At 34.0% G+C, this 16,125-nt stretch overlaps 2 protein-coding genes across 4 annotated transcripts; both read right to left on the bottom strand.

Moving 5' to 3' along the window:
* Positions 1–633: 633 nt before the first annotated feature.
* Positions 634–7,070, bottom strand: Rich (guanine nucleotide exchange factor subunit Rich). Of its 2 annotated transcripts, XM_072019631.1 has the most exons (17): positions 6,755–7,070; positions 6,504–6,678; positions 6,035–6,142; positions 5,809–5,964; positions 5,424–5,738; positions 5,272–5,363; positions 4,929–5,202; positions 4,650–4,802; positions 4,369–4,569; positions 3,915–4,278; positions 3,632–3,837; positions 3,225–3,566; positions 2,673–3,162; positions 2,308–2,602; positions 1,733–2,208; positions 1,281–1,641; positions 634–1,202 (listed from the first exon to the last, which is right to left on the bottom strand). In XM_072019631.1, the coding sequence occupies exons 2-17, from the start codon at positions 6,636–6,638 to the stop codon at positions 875–877; spliced, it is 4,296 nt and encodes a 1,431-aa protein (XP_071875732.1). In that variant the 5' UTR covers positions 6,639–6,678; positions 6,755–7,070; the 3' UTR covers positions 634–874. The 2 variants fall into 2 exon arrangements, with proteins under 2 accessions (XP_071875732.1, XP_071875724.1); XM_072019623.1 differs by having other exon boundaries at positions 6,504–7,070.
* Positions 7,071–7,504: 434 nt separating this feature from the next.
* On the bottom strand, positions 7,505–11,702 carry Achl (La ribonucleoprotein translational regulator Achilles). 2 transcript variants are annotated; one of them, XM_072019831.1, is made up of 4 exons: positions 11,086–11,702; positions 10,216–11,007; positions 9,721–10,045; positions 7,505–8,969 (listed from the first exon to the last, which is right to left on the bottom strand). In XM_072019831.1, the coding sequence occupies exons 2-4, from the start codon at positions 10,975–10,977 to the stop codon at positions 8,413–8,415; spliced, it is 1,644 nt and encodes a 547-aa protein (XP_071875932.1). In that variant the 5' UTR covers positions 10,978–11,007; positions 11,086–11,702; the 3' UTR covers positions 7,505–8,412. The 2 variants fall into 2 exon arrangements, with proteins under 2 accessions (XP_071875932.1, XP_071875942.1); XM_072019841.1 differs by having other exon boundaries at positions 10,216–11,702.
* Between the last annotated feature and the right edge of the window lie 4,423 nt (positions 11,703–16,125).

Raw genomic sequence — 16,125 nt, 5'->3', positions numbered from 1 at the left:
GTTAATTTCATCACACAAAATTCAATTTTCTACCTGTATGAAAGAAATTTAGATCATAGGACGGCCATGTTATTTTATCAACTATCGTTCAAATAAAATTATATTTTGTCAGTATTAGATCTTATAACTTGTCTAAAGTATGTAACTCATATTGGTAACTTATATTGAAATAGATTGAATTAGTGCAAATTATTTTTTCACAATATAGTCACAATTCAGTCAGTGTAATGTTCCAATGTATAAAATATTAGAGTCTATTATTTTCGTTTGTCTCATATCTAAATCTACAATCTACTAACATCAATTACATTCATATAAATATTTATTATTTCTGTATATTGTCTACGAAGAAAGGAAGAAATAGTATCAGTCATATTTTGCTGTATCTCCGAACTCTATTGTTTCTTATTAAATGTTACTAGAATAGCCCTAAAAATATTTCAGCAGTACTTTTTTCTATGATATTAGTAACATATTTACAGACATAAAAATGTTTACAAAATGACAAATATTAATTCTGTAACATCTTTTCTTACGTATTAAAATTTTCGAAGATATTGTATACATAATTATCATACAATAGTTAATTAATTACGACGAAAGTTGTTAAAGTCCTGTTTTTGTATAATGCACGTATAATTTACTGGTTAAATTTTGGGGTTTAATGCTCATTGTATTTATATTGTACATTATTTTAAGAAAAATCTTAGTACAAAAAAACGTAATCTGACAAATTCTTACTTCAAATTCTTATCATATTTAACCACATTCCATAGAAAGCTGAAAAATTCTGGAAAATCTTTGTATCTACTTACCAATGCTAGAATATATGTATAACACAATACGTTTGAGTTTTAAAGAAGACACCTTTGCTTTAGGAGATCACACATGTAGATTGTGAAGTAGCATTTTCCATATTATTGAGATTACTATAACTACCTCGAAAATTTACATCTTCCACTTTTAGCGATAATTCATGTGATCGGTCTTCATCTAACGGAGCAGTTGCTGAAGTATGACTAATAGATGAATGGCGAGATCGAGATAAAGTTCCTCGTTGATTACTACTTGCTGAGGGAGCTGGACTAGGAGAAGGACTCTCTGGTATTTGCTCTTGTTCTTGCTGTTGTTTTGTTACAATTAGTCTGTTTAGCAAAGAAATCTGACCTTGGATACCTGACATGAAAGGTTTATATCCTAAACTGAAATGCAAATTTAATTTTTTCTATAATTTTTTAAACTTTTCTTTTAAACACACATGTTGTTGATATAATACATACCATTCAGAATGAGACCATTTCGTTAATGTAAGAAGACCGTCTCTTAAATTAATTACAGAATCAAATGTTTGCATAGGAGCATGTGCTGCTCTGATAGTTCTAGCCATAGCAGGTGCATCACGTAAAACAGTTGCTAATACTGCAGCCCATCCTAGGCAACCACCTTCCAAAAATAATTGTAAAAGATATCTAAGTTGTACTTCTGCACGACTTATCGGTGCACAAAGTGAAGCGTTATGAACTTCCGTTTGTTCTACCGGATCTGCTGAAACCCAACATACTGTTCCCACTCCAGTTCCAACAATTGATTCGGTATCATCTCTCCAAATAGTACTGCTATCACTAAGAACGCTATTAGCATCTATAAAACGGAAACAAAATTTATTCTTGCTTAATTTAAAATAATGATTTTAAATTTTGATTAAATTTATATAATAAGATGATGCAAATACCATGTAACATGTTAGCTGTTAACTTAGTTTCAGTAGCAGGAAATTGTGTTTCTAAACTTGCAACAGGAGATATTAATGTAGTGTAAGGTGGTCTTCCACTTGGTAGACTAGTATAACCACTATCAGGCAAATCAACAACAAAACTGGAATTTAACGGTTGTTCATCTTCTGGACTTTCTAAACTGACCGATCTTATAGAACGTAGAGAGGTAAGGCTAGATCTTCGAAACTTTTGTAAAGTTGGAAGAGATAGCACGGGATAAGCAAATGAAAAATCTTCATGCACTGCTTTTAATGTTACAACGTAATCATCTATTTTCGCTGCTCTATCGCGTTCTCTGGCAAACCATGTAACTAAATGAAAATCTAATCGTGCAGCAAATCTGCCTAAATCTGCAAGCCGCTTTGCTGAAAGTAATCGGCGGGCATGACGTTGTAGGATTACGTCAATGAAAAATTCTTCGGCTGAACCTTCTCTAAAAAGTAATAAATACTTTATTTTAGTACTGTCTACATATTTTAACAGCTTTGATCAAAATCTATTTTAGAATTTAATTTCAATAATTAAAACATACTTGCTATCAGCCTTTTCAGTTTTAGGAGTGCTTGTAGGTACAGACTTTTTGCGTCTCATAACGACGTTTCTAGTCTTTTCAAGCATTGAAGAAGGAGCTATATCTTTGGCTACTGAATCAGATTGTACTTTAGGCGTTACAGTAGTACTGTAACTTCGACTTCTTGAAACTTGCATAGTTCCTAATACTAAAGATAAGTCATCTTCATGAGGTGAAAGTGGTGGAGTTTGAGGAGGTCCGCCTAATTTTGATGTTCCGCCCCAAGATGTTCTTGGTGATTCCACGTCGTTCGGATCTTATAAAAAGAAAAACAAATATATAAAAATAATGAAAGCGATATAAGCACAACACATTTTTTATGTTACCAATCGCTCTAAGGAAGCGAACAAGATCTTTTGACAGCTCCCATCTTCCTTGTTCCAGAGCAGCGTCCAATAATAAAGTAGCATGTTGCCGACTAACGGTTGAAGGTTCTAGGTTTTGTAAAATTATTAAATAACTAGCAGCAGTATCAAGCTGTTGACGTTGTAAACAATCTTGCAATAATTTCTTAGGTGGCCCAGCAACAGAAAATAAATAAGGCCATAGTGCTATTTCAGTCTTTCTAGCGCATTGTACAACTGCTCTAGCCCATACTCCTGGAAATTCACGGATGAATTCCACCACAGAAGGCAGTTGAGCATCTGGGATTGGTTCTTTACTAGTTGCTTCTTCTTCCAGTACCTCATGAAGTAAAAGCTCTAATGAATGTGGAAAGTATGGCAGTCCAGAGCACGAACGAGCAATTTCCCAAGCATGATATCCTAAATTGCGATGAATAAGTTGTCGCAATATTTGATGGAGATAGACTTGACTCTACAATTAAAATGACGACAATTTTTAACTAGAAGGAAGTATTCCAGTGATATTATACTTACTGTAAGTTCTAATAGACTGAATGGCAACGAAAATGGGGAGTTAGTATCCGAAGTAAAAAGTACTGTGTCATTTTCTGCACCCAATAAAATGGCATCCTCAAATAATATAGCCAATGGATAAATACGTAAATGGAAAGGTAACATTATTCTCTTGCTCATAAAAGTATGCGTTTTTTCTTGATGATTTCTTGGGAATAATGGAAGCCAAACACGCATGCCATGAGCACCGCAAAATAACCATAGAGCTTCTGTTAAATGAGGTTTATCTCTTCTTGATCTCCATGGTACCCAAACATTTTCTACATAAGAAGCTAATACTGTTGGAGCACTACACGTAAATAGCTGTAAAATATAATAAAATTAGAAGAAAGTCCTTTATATTAAGTACAGAAATATTATTCACATACAACTTCTGGAGTATCAGTACAGTGTTCCCGTTGAACCATAAGAAGACGCCCAGATACGTTCAACAGAAGACTTTCAGGATGTGGATGACTCCCAGCAGTTTCTGCACGTATAGTAGTTAAAGTGGCACTTACAACACAAGCAGGATGAACACAAAGTCCACTGATATCTACAGTTTGCAATCTCGTTAATTCTATACTTCCTGCATCTAAAACAATAATGTTTTAAAACAATTTCCTTACCTGTAATTCATAATGTTATTTTCCCTTGTTTATTCTTACTTACCACTATTGCTTTCTATTACCATGTCATAAATGCTAATTTGTGCATTAGCACAAAACGTTAAGAGCCTGTCTTTTAATGTATTGAGCAGTAATACCTGTGATGGCATTCTAACAGTTCTAACGTAATTATTATCCAAACGTGTATCACGTGGATATATTCTAACTTCGTCTTTATCATCTAATATTGAATAACTACTGGCTATCAAGAAACCTCGATGCCATAATAACCCTCCGGTTACAATAAAATCTCGCTCTTGTGTTTCATTACCAAAAAGTTTCCATTTACGTGAAGGTAAAGAATAATGAGCTAGCCCTGTGCGTCCAGCTACAGCTATACTCATACCTTCATTATCAATAGCAGTATACTACAAAAAATACACATTTAATAATATATACATAATGTGTCACTGTATAAAAATTTTGGCAATCTACTCATAAAATGTGGAATTAAATACCCTTATTGGCCAATTGGCACCACTGTATGCAATAGGAATAGGAACAACTAGCCATTGCTTACAACCTGCAAGTGTCTGTGTTATGGAATCATTAGGAATTTCACTACCGATATGAAAAGTTGAAATATTTGTGGAAACTCCACCACCAAGATTTAAATATAATCTATCTTCGCCTTGTAAATACAAATGTCCGTGATGACCCTATATAAAAATTCATCGTTATTCATCAATGTTACTAATAAAAGATAGAAATTATGGAAATACGTGTTTTGAATATGTACCATACAAGGATTAATAGTTAGAGGACTTTTTACAAAATCTAACTGTATTAAAGAACATTTTAAATTAGCTTCCTCAATTCCATTTTCTTCAATCAAAGAAGGAGTTGGAGACTCTCTTAACATCCAAAGCTGATAGCCTTCGGCAGACCATTCCTAATATATATATATATATAAAATCAAGTTAAATAAAATGTATTTAAATAATACCAAGAACTAATATTATAAAATTATATATATATATATATATATATATATATATATAGTAGTTAATTCACTAACCATTGTGTGGATATGTAAAGGATTATCATGTGTTAAGTCTACTCTTAAACCATAATCCCATTTTAAACTACAAAGTAGCAGAGCTCCAAATGTACTCCATATTGCTAGGCCACCACCTTCCCAAGCTAGTGCAATGGCACAACTATCAGGAGTCCACCTTAAACATCTTACACGGCCTGGTCTTCCTGGGTAATCTTTTGAGGATAAACTTAATGTATGTGACATTTCTAAACTTCCTGTGGTTTCGTCAACATAGTACACTACACCTTCAGAACTAATAAAATATACATTATAAATTACATAAATTGATTTTAAAAGACGAAAATTTGTAAAGAAAGCATACTTTTGCCTTCCAATTGCAATAAGACGATATTTATGATTTACAGCTGCACAGGTAGCATCGTCAACATCCCTAGCCCAAATTCCTTGTACTTGCTAAAAAAATAATACTATTGTAAATTATTTGTCTACATATATCAACAATAATTGACATACATTAGGATCAAATTTCAATGACTGTGCTGTGAGAAATGCTGCTTTGCCAGTATTTAATACAATTGCAAATCCACCAACTAAAGGAGAATATTCAATATCGGTGACAAACACATTGTCCTCAGTAAGTGGTATAGCTATAGTAGATATTTGTTGATCTACACTAAATGGTATTCTTCTTAGGTCAAGAGAATAATCTCGATTTACTGTACCATCCCACTTATGACGTATTACATGACTTGTTTTTGTAGCTACCATAAGCTCATCACGTATGCAAACTAAAGAACTGATTCCACCATCTATCCAAGCTGATTTTTCCTAAATAAAAAAGTTTTTCTTATAAATTATTTAATCTATGAATGAAAAATATATTTGTATATTCACTTACAAATGTCAAAACTAAGGAAGGGATAACTTCTTTAATAAAAAGTTCAGCACTATCCCTTTTTAAGCTTGTAACTGGAGAGTCTCTTTGTTCGTAGAGACCCCTTCCCTCTGGACTGGTATCTTGCAAACGATAAAATAAAAGATAACTGTCTGATGTCTAAAAACAAATTAACAATATAAGATCCTTCCTTGCGATATAATTTAATTTATTACACAATTTTTCATACCGCAATAACCACCATACTGGAGTCTGGCCTCCATTGTACCAAAATATTGTCACCGTGTTTCTTTAAAGAATCTGTAGTTCGTCTGATAAACACAATGGGCACACATGGCTATATGAAAAATTAATATTTTATAATAAATTATATAGTTGTACTAAAGGAATACATGTCTTTTACAACATTATTTAAGAAGAAAATGTCAATGAACGTACATAATACATGAGAAATATAAATAACAAACATACGTACAGGTAAAATTATAATAAACATAAACTATTATACAACAATTATATCAAAATATTTCAATATAAATGAAATAAAATTGCTAAATATAAATATTATTTATTACAAATACAATTCATAAATAAAGAAAGATGCTTTTCATATTCAATATTATGCATTATAGAGGACTATGATTTTGTTTTTTAGGACATTTATAATAAAATTACAATACTACATTTATAATACATGCCTTACAATACCAGATGGTAAGAGTATCCGTCGTTAAGACAGCAAAAAGTATTTTATCCCTATTGCAAACAACCGCAGTTATTTTTTCTGGTTCTATAGTATTTAGAACCCGTGGCCATCCAATAGGAAAAAACATGATTTAGTCTTAGGATTGTTCCCTTTTTACGTTTACATTCCTGTTATGTTTAAGTTGTCTTTTGGTTTCATTCTTTGCCTCGAAGAATCTGACAAGTAAACACGTTCTAACCTCACCATTTTATACGAACCATACATACTAGGTTTCTCATTTCTCATGTAACGAAGCGAGGTGAAGTTTTTTGATATCCACGTAGCCTAAAGCCTACAAGTATGAAAACTCATTATTCGCACTACTTATCTAAATGGCGATGTCATCTCATTTACAATCCCTATGTTATGTGTAATCTCTATTTTAGATACACATTGGAACGCATACGTGTTTCTCATGTGATTTGTATACAATAATTAACATAAATGTATATAAGCAAAAAAAGTGAACGGCGTAACTTAGGTATACATATATATATATGTTTAATTAAAAAAAATTAGTATTTTGCACATAACAAATCAAATTATTCGAAAATATATGATTTAAAACAATATAAATTAAAATATACAATATGCGTATACTTGTATATATATATATTTGAAAATAGTTCACTTATTTAATTTTTTAAAATCTAACATAAATTAAGAATAATTATATAGAAAGATCGTTTTATTGTAGAAGGTTTTAATTATTCTGTTACTAATTTGTATTTGTATGATATTGTATATACATATACATGTATGTTATATGCACGATACTTACCAAAATTCGGTTCCAAACTAATATTCAGAAAAATAATGTTTTAAATCTTTTTTTAAATATATAAGAATGTCTAAAATTAAGAACAAATAAAATAATTATTAATTTATTTATAGATTCAATATGAGTACGATATAGAGTGATCGAAATCTGATACAAAACTGGTACAACTGAAAAATTGTTGTACCAATATATTTGTTCTAGAATGTTTACACAGTTAACATTTATCATGAATATTCTTATAATACTCTTAAATAATCAGATTCAGATGCATTGCTGATTGAGTATCACGAACAGTATAAGAACGCGTCTGTCTAGCACAGGTATATTCTACTTACTCGCAGTTTCGAAGTCTGTACATTATTCGTCAATATCACAGAACCTCAGATCGAACATTTTTATGTAAGGCTTCATACAACTTTCACGTACCCTTACAGTAAAATCGACGCTTATCACAAATAACACTATTGTTGTAATACTATTATTTACATATTTTCTAGGCACAAAACTCTTATCAATAATATAATATGTAATCCAGACAAATAGAGTTCACATAAATATCTTTAAATATACTCATTTTCGGCGGTTATAGGCAGCCTTTATAAGAGTTCGAAATCATTTCGTAAGATGGAATGGAATTATAAATTTCAAAGAGGGCATTAAATCTTTCATACATATATAAGATGTAGATCGCTTTAAATGACAATTTTTGTTAAAACTCTCTAATGCTATATCAAAAACAATACATATATGAAAAATATGCAATCCGTCTATAAATGCAAATAACGTCATCCAGCAATATATATACAACTAACAAAATACATTAAACCATGGTAAATACACTTGTACATCAACCAACGTATTTGTACATCATCAATTACTTTACTTAATTTCAAGTAAACGACTGATTGTACTCCAGAGATCTCTTGTATAAAAGTCGTTAAAAAACATATACGTGTATGTAAATATATCTCTTGTTTAATCTATTGGAAAACACAGAGTTGGTCATTCAAAAAAGAAGCAAGAAACAACGAATATATGTAACGGTCTATCTACGATAGAAATTCTCGAGAATAATTGACGTCTAACAGGTGGGTTCCATTGGCGGCGGCATGGCGTTCATTTTGGGTGGTCGGCCAAATCCACGCGTTCCATCTGGTCCAGACGGCATTCTCGTCACGTTCTCTGGAAGATGAGTCAACGCGATACCACTGTTGCTTCTGGGCCGACAATAGCTACCCTGTTCAGAACCGGAAGAACATAGAGACAGCCTCCTGGAACCTGCGTCAAAGGCTGAATCTCGGCTGCAGGCGGACAATCTTCTCAAAAATGGCCCGTAATCCGCGGACCCGCGGCGACTAGAATGATAACAAACACCACTGCACTCGGAGCCGGAACTCGAACAACAAGAGAAACGCCGATTCTCTTGATAATAGTAACTCGGCGGGAAAACTGGGTGACAGTAACCGGTCTCAGAACCGGAAGAGCAAGCGGAGTAACGTCTGCCGAAACTTCCGGTTTCGGAACCGGAGCCTGAACCGGAACAGGAAGATAGGCGACGCAGAATGAAACCGTTCTCTGAACCAGAGACAGAACAAGCGGACAACCGACGAGACAACCATGCATCCGGTGATGGGGGTCCTGCAACAATAGCGTTATAGGGTGAGTTTTGAAAGATACAAAGGAAGAGAATAATCTTTTTTAACCCTTAAGCAGTGAAACTGTTTGATGACCGAATATATATGATATTAGAAAAATTATGCAAAATATAGACAATTTCAAATAATAATTGATAAGCGATAGAACAGCAGGATTGTAAATTCGTTCATCAAATATTAAAATATTTTACTTTTACTTAACTCTTACCTGTTAAGATATGTAGGATTCAAGTTACTTAGCTCAGGAATTTAATAATAAGGGTTTGATTTATTTTACATTGACTTCTGTTAATAAGCGAAAAGTAATGAATGAATTATTGCATTGTATACAGTTAACACGATACTTCAAATAATATATTTTTTATATGGAAGAAATTTGAAGGAATGCACTGAAACATTTTGCTAATGATGCAGATAGCTGATGCAGGAATTTGATGAATCATTTTCTGTGCTTAAAACTAAGTAACTGTTCGTAATCAGTTTCTTATTAATAAATTTGGATACGATTAATATTTTTCCTTCGTAATTGTGTGTAATGATTTAAAAACAAAAATGGTATATCTATAAAGTTATCTTCCTCTCTTTAAAATATCGAATAAGGTGAAAAATATACGAAACAAATAATCTATACTAAAGTAAGAGTGATGTGTATTAGATATAAGAATTCAAATTACGAGAGCCTCGAAAACTTCTACATCGCAAGAAACAGCATAGCAAATAAGTAATTTCCAAACCTTGGAACGGATGGCCCGGATAAGCGTGATACATTGGGTAACCATGAATGGGTTTCTTATGTCTGGCTCTTCCATCTTCTGTCTCGGATCCGCTGGCGCAACTCGAGGAGTTGTAAGCTTCCTCTTTGGTCAATCTTGTCAGGGCACTTTTCTTTGCTGGTTGTTGTTTCCTCTTCTTGTCGCTGGATTGTTGCAGCTCAAACACCTTGGCATCACCCAAGGTCATTTGTAAGGCGGTACGAGCGGACGCTGAATCCGTGAACTCGACCATGGCGCACTCCTCGCTCGATGCCAATTCTGGCCTTTTGGCGATTGCTTGTCGCACCTGATAATTGTTAGATTAAGCGATTGCTCCTATTAATTACGATTATCAAAGATTGTCTTTTCAAAGAAACGAATTTTACAAGTTTCTATTTCAATCATATTTCCTTCTTTCCCACTCTTTAAATCAACGTACCAACAATTACGAGCGCGAAAGATAAAAAAAGATGTTACCTCAGCTGGTGCTGGATGCCCAGGTCGAAGTACTCTAATGAGAGCGATCTCTCCACACGGCCTGAAGATTTCAGCCACAGATTCGACCGACAACTTCTCTACCGGGAGTCTCGCGGCTAATATCGTCCTCGATGGAGTGGTTTGATCGAAAGGTGGCAAAGGATCGACTCTTCGTAGCTTGGTACCCTGTGGATTCACTTGAAGTTTCTTTGATTTTGCCAAAGCAGCTCCAACGACCCGCCAATCTCTGCTTAGATGTTTTACTCGTTTGAAACTCGAGATAAGCTTCAGAGATACGTATCCTTCCTTGTTCCTTTTCACGTGTTTTAGGAGAAAAGCATCCTTCACGATATTTTCGTCCGAGAAGTAAAATTCCACTTGCGCGCATATCTTCTCGGCCAATTCGTCGCTTGGTGGAACAAAGTCATCTTGAGTGGTTGTACTTACTTCGATCGATGTTGGCTGTTTCTGATCCTTTGGATCTCTAACGACATTTTCTTCCAAAGAATCTGCTCCCGAATCTGGATCGCAATTCTTCTGTTGCTCCATCGCGTCGTTCACTTTTTTCTCATTGTCAGAACTTCCACTGTCTGATAAGTCGGCCTCTTCTCCTTTGGAGCCTCTTCGATCGAATGAAAGGCTCACGTCGCTGTCTACAGAGGAGATGCTTTCCCTCGTGTCGGATTTTTTCATCGGTGGTGGAGAAAACATCAAGTTGCCCACTTGATCCCTCGACTCTTGCTGAACATCCGCCTCTTCCATGTTTGCGTTTCGACCCTCGACGATGAATCCCTGGATATCCAAGAGTCCAGTTGATTATATATACTGTATATTTGTCGAGTTAATCCATTAGAGAAACTGAATTACCACCTGTCCTTCGGAGAATATCTTCAGTCTCTCGATATCTCGTATTTCGATAACCGATCCTTTCAGCAGTCAAACGAATATCACGCGTTTCATATTAGAAATAGAAATTGGTTGAATTTCGTTGATAGCTCGTTTCTTATGATCGATCACACTCGAAGATAATTGAAACGAAGACGACCAAGTCAGATCGAAGAATCGAATATGTTCACGATCAATTTGCTTCCGAAGGAATTATATTTTCATGACTCGAAACTCGAGACGTTGGTGTTTGCCTCGGAGAAAAATTCGTCTGGCCAATGGCGATGATCTCTTCCTTCCTGTCACGTTCGCCGATACCAAATTGAACCTGCGAAGACAGACCAGCGGGTCTATTAAACGAATCGATGGCACACTGACGATTCTTGGAGAGGGAAAGTGTGGAGGACAAACGATTCTAAAGGAGGGGAGAGACTATGATAGCGTTAAAGGGACGATTACAAAAAGGGGGAGAAAATAGACTAAAAGAGCCGATTTTCCCGCTCTCGTTGGGAACGCGTGCTCGTTCGCCTCGGAAGGGGAGGAAAGTGGGGGACTTGCGCGATTCGTGACAGTTCGGGGAAGAGTGGCCTTCCCGAAGGCGCGTCCACCTCTTTAAATACTTTCGCCCACAGGTCGCGCATGCGTGAATATTTGTCTCGCGACAAACCTACCCTGAGGTCGTGACCTTCCTAAATACCGGTCAAGAGTGAGGCTCCGGGAAGATAGAAATTACTTGGCGAAACCTTGGAAAAATAAAAATATAGACACCAAAAGGGTTGATGAGCGAGTTTGCCTGTTCTTTTATATACATGTTTATTTTAATCGAATCATTTACGAAATGTAAATACTTTTATATTCAGTCAGGACTTTTTGCTCGAGAAAAAGTCAGTTACGACTTTTCATTCAAGGTTGTAACGTTCTGCATAGAGGAGAAGCGAACAACGTATAAAAAATTATTATCCTTTATTCAAGGCCTGTAATACTTTAGGCGTGTAATATAACATGTAAGAGTTACGTTAAACATTGTTTCCAATCTTGTTTCTAACGCGTTTCTGTAAAAGTACGATAGATAGCAAGACGAAATTTCCAAGTTAAAGATATCGTTGAAAATTGACCTAAAATCTCGCGCTGCTTCAAAGCATCGAAACAATTACATTTTACCATAAAAGCAAATTAAGAGTTTGATAGTAAGAGAATCTGGTTAGAGAAATGGTAAACGAACGGATCCAATTAGTCGGTCAAATTATTAGCAACCAAATACGTTAAATTAACAGTGTTACTGTTAATTACTTACCGTAAGAAGCACAGTTCCAATATTTTACACGTAAAAGTAAATATTGACACCGATGAGTAAGAAAGATTTCCATTCAAAATCGTTACGTTCAGTGGACTGCGTTTGGAAAAAAACGTAAAACTAGAAGAGCGACGCGAACTCCTCGACTACTTGGACCTTGTCTGCGTCTGTCGCGGAAGCCGGGATGTCGAGACGACTGCTACAGGAAGGAAGGACTTCTTTATGGTGGTGGTGAACCTCGGTAACCTCGAAGAGACCCGGCGGGCTTATTCACAAACGCTTCGCATTGCATCCGGACGCTGCCAGCATAATAAGATATAGGTCAAGTGCGGCTGGTACCATGTATGGCTATACCTGTGGCGAGGAAGGACAAAGATATACGTAGGTTATCGTTGTCGAATCGAAAGGGTTCATTCTATATCTTCGTCTTACCGCCTCTTTGTCTATTTCAGTATACCACCTGTCGTATATAAAACTTCTTAATCTCGCCTAAGATTAATACCTACGCACAGAAAAAACTCGATTAAATTTATTAGCGTATCATATCTAAGCTGCGGATTTCTATGCGAATTCGCATTTTTACCGATATTAATAAAAAAATTCAATTTGAACGAAAGCATGCCTCTAAATATTGTAAAATAGAATGTATCGGACACGCGCAAACTTTAACACTCGTAAGGAAATCATTTCATTTTATTAGCTTAGTTCTCTATTTTAAATGACAACTTAAGGATAATTTAGTACGATAATTTAATATTTAGTATTTGACGACTAACATTTGAGGAAATCTTCCAATGTATTTAATTCTGTGGTAAATTTATTTTACACAAATATGAGTTTGTTAATGGTCCTTGTGTCGATGTTTAACAAGACCAGAGGTGTAAAACGATTGATTTTAAAATTATGAAAAATGTATTTAAGGGATAATTACACAGGAAATATTACCATATCAATAATTTATCGTAGTAGGATTCACCGTATTATTAAGACATTTATTGTCTATCCAAAATTATATGTGTCAAGGTTAACATTTATAACAGTGAAAAAATACAAAAATAAATTTATTTCATGATAATTTATACGTATCTATAATAATAGTCAAATTGATGTCGATGAATCATCGGAATCTAATTAATAGTTCTTTGAGTCAGTTATGAATACATACATATGTAATCGCAGCAATCGTGTAAATTTTCTTTTATACCTACTATGGCTCATAATTATATTATAATCTAGAATCATAATTGCTATGATAAATTTCTGTAACAACATAATAATTATGCAATTACGATAAAATATAAAGCAAGTAATTCTTAAAACAAATTCTTTTAATCTAACGTTCGTTTTTTCAAGAAGCAAAAGGAATGGGCCGAGGATGTGAATACCATCGCGAAAAAAGAAATTGAATTAAGATTTACGTAAAAGTATTTAGAGCTACACTATATAACCCTCTTAGGTATGGCTTCGTATATTGCGTAAGTTGTCGGTCCGAACCTTTCAGAGTGTAGATTGTTCGAGCAGCGCTCGTTCTTTCAGACCGTTGTTGGTTAGCTCATATACATATAAACGATAATGATTACACGTTCACTATCTTTTGTGAGATTATAAGACAAGTATAATTACGTGTTGTACAACCGTTTGTCACATTCTATTAGCGATGATAATATTCTTTATTAGATTTTCAACTAACATTCATCTTGTTTGCTATTGCGTATAAGTTTTATGTAAAATTAAGTAATCTAATAATCGTTCCTAAGTCTTGATTTAGAACTGGCCTCTGTAAGTTCTCTATGATCTTCTATCAAAATTACATGCAACTTTTCCATCGTATTATTAATGAAACTCCGAGATATTATTTTCAAACTTAATAAATTGTACAACAATTCCTAATTACCCAATTAGAACATTGGAATTCTACGATCAATCTCATCCAAATTCACCGTATGAGCAGATGTATTTAGTATCCCATGCATGCTTCGTGTATTCAACCCTGAGGGGATATTTCAAAAGAGAACCTTTTAAAAGACTAGTAACATAAGTAGAATGCAGAGACCCGGCGGGAACAATATTTTTAACGACGAGATATGCATATTATAGTGAAAATGGTACAATGTTCTTATTCATCGTCAGATTTCCCTCTACAAGCATACGCTGGTTCTTTCGTTGTACAAATACAATTATTATTTATGTTTTGATATTTATAAATGTTCAATCACGTATATATAAACATTTTTACATCATTAGGATATGATACATTAAAATAAGTACATTTTGTATCGATCTAAAAATGATCATAAAATTAATAGATGTAATTTTACATACTTCCTGCATTGAAATTGATAATTAATCTCTGAAACTTGATTATTACTCATTCTACATAATGATAGATGAAAGTAAAACGATATTTCCTGGCTGTTTCGATCAATCGTACCTGGAAATATTCGCCCAGGGATATTCGTCAAACGTTCTATCGCCTAAGGCCACTATAGGGAACGAATGGCATGAATAATAATAGCCTTAAAGTATTATGTCATATATTATTATATGAAATAACTTCACGTAACAATATCATTACTTGTTGCTCTAAAAATAAATTATCATTGTTGGTACGATACAACCACGTTACAGGATTATATGTATCGGCACGCTTCAAAATGTAAACGAAAACAACAAATAGGAGCTATATACAAAATAAAATTGCTAAAATCTCAGTTACCTATTATTCAATATTAATTACACAATTGACTATAAGGAAAGAACATAATATATGTATAAATCATATTTTTATCTTTTTGTCATAGGAGAGCAATTTAAAAATAGTAAAGAAATTTTACGTGCATATTTGATATGGAATACCAACTTCAAAATAAATAAGGCAGTCTCTGTTTGGTTTTTCCATTAAACGTAGTTTTCCTATCCTCTTGAACGTTTCAAAAATATCGATCGTCTATCGATCGTGTCGAAAATTGCGAATTTATTAGCTACGAACTTTTTATTTTTTCCAATTCCGCGTATTGTCGTCCTCTTCGACCATCGAACGTCATTAAAATAACAAAATCTTGAAAGTAATGTTTAATTCTAAAATATATCGTTTATAAAATAATTATTTAACAAATAAATAACGAATACAGAATATAGAACGAGAACAAGAATTTTGCCCATCATTATCTAATGAATTTTTCGATTACCATGACAACGTTCCTTTTACAATTGTCAGCGAATGTCGCGTTGCAGATTAATTGTCTGTAATTATTTTGTTGTTTCGAGAGAAACCAGGACGCGAACATTTATAATCGCCGACCTACTGAAGCCTGGAGGAAGGATCTTAGATACGAGAACGATCTTTTCTCTCTTACATATGTCCTTGCTGATCTCGGTAATTTAAAAATTTTGAACAATTCAGCAAGGTCCGTTCTTGCTCGCAAACTCTCAATTTCAGTTCTTGAAAGAAACGGGACTGTGCCAAGATCTCGCATTTCATGAAAATGTGTCACTCATTGTCCTAAGAATTATTAATCATTATTCGGACGACATACTGATTTCGACGACCTATGTAACCACTTTTTGTCATGTTGTTCATAAAATATACAAAATATCATACTTTCGACACGTTCATCATTTATTATAGTTAGTATAACAGACAATATGTCTAACGAATGATTTATATGTTGATTACGTAATAAGACAAGATACGTAAAAGAAGTAACATGTGTTAATAAGAATTAATATAT

Source organism: Bombus fervidus, chromosome 2 (genome assembly GCF_041682495.2).
Source record: "Bombus fervidus isolate BK054 chromosome 2, iyBomFerv1, whole genome shotgun sequence".
Taxonomy (NCBI): Eukaryota; Metazoa; Arthropoda; class Insecta; order Hymenoptera; family Apidae; genus Bombus; species Bombus fervidus.
This window is presented reverse-complemented; position numbering and strand designations above follow the sequence as displayed.

Coding starts and splice junctions, on each gene's coding strand:
- Rich (XM_072019623.1), bottom strand. CDS start 6,638: ATGTTTTTTCCTATTGGATGGCCACGGGTTCTAAATACTATAGAACCA. Junction 2,603..2,672: donor TCGCTTCCTTAGAGCGATTG/GTAACATAAAAA, acceptor TCTTTTTATAAG/ATCCGAACGACGTGGAATCA. Junction 1,203..1,280: donor AAATGGTCTCATTCTGAATG/GTATGTATTATA, acceptor TTTGCATTTCAG/TTTAGGATATAAACCTTTCA.
- Achl (XM_072019841.1), bottom strand. CDS start 10,977: ATGGAAGAGGCGGATGTTCAGCAAGAGTCGAGGGATCAAGTGGGCAAC. Junction 10,046..10,215: donor GGCATCCAGCACCAGCTGAG/GTAACATCTTTT, acceptor AACAATTATCAG/GTGCGACAAGCAATCGCCAA. Junction 8,970..9,720: donor TCCGGGCCATCCGTTCCAAG/GTTTGGAAATTA, acceptor CTATTGTTGCAG/GACCCCCATCACCGGATGCA.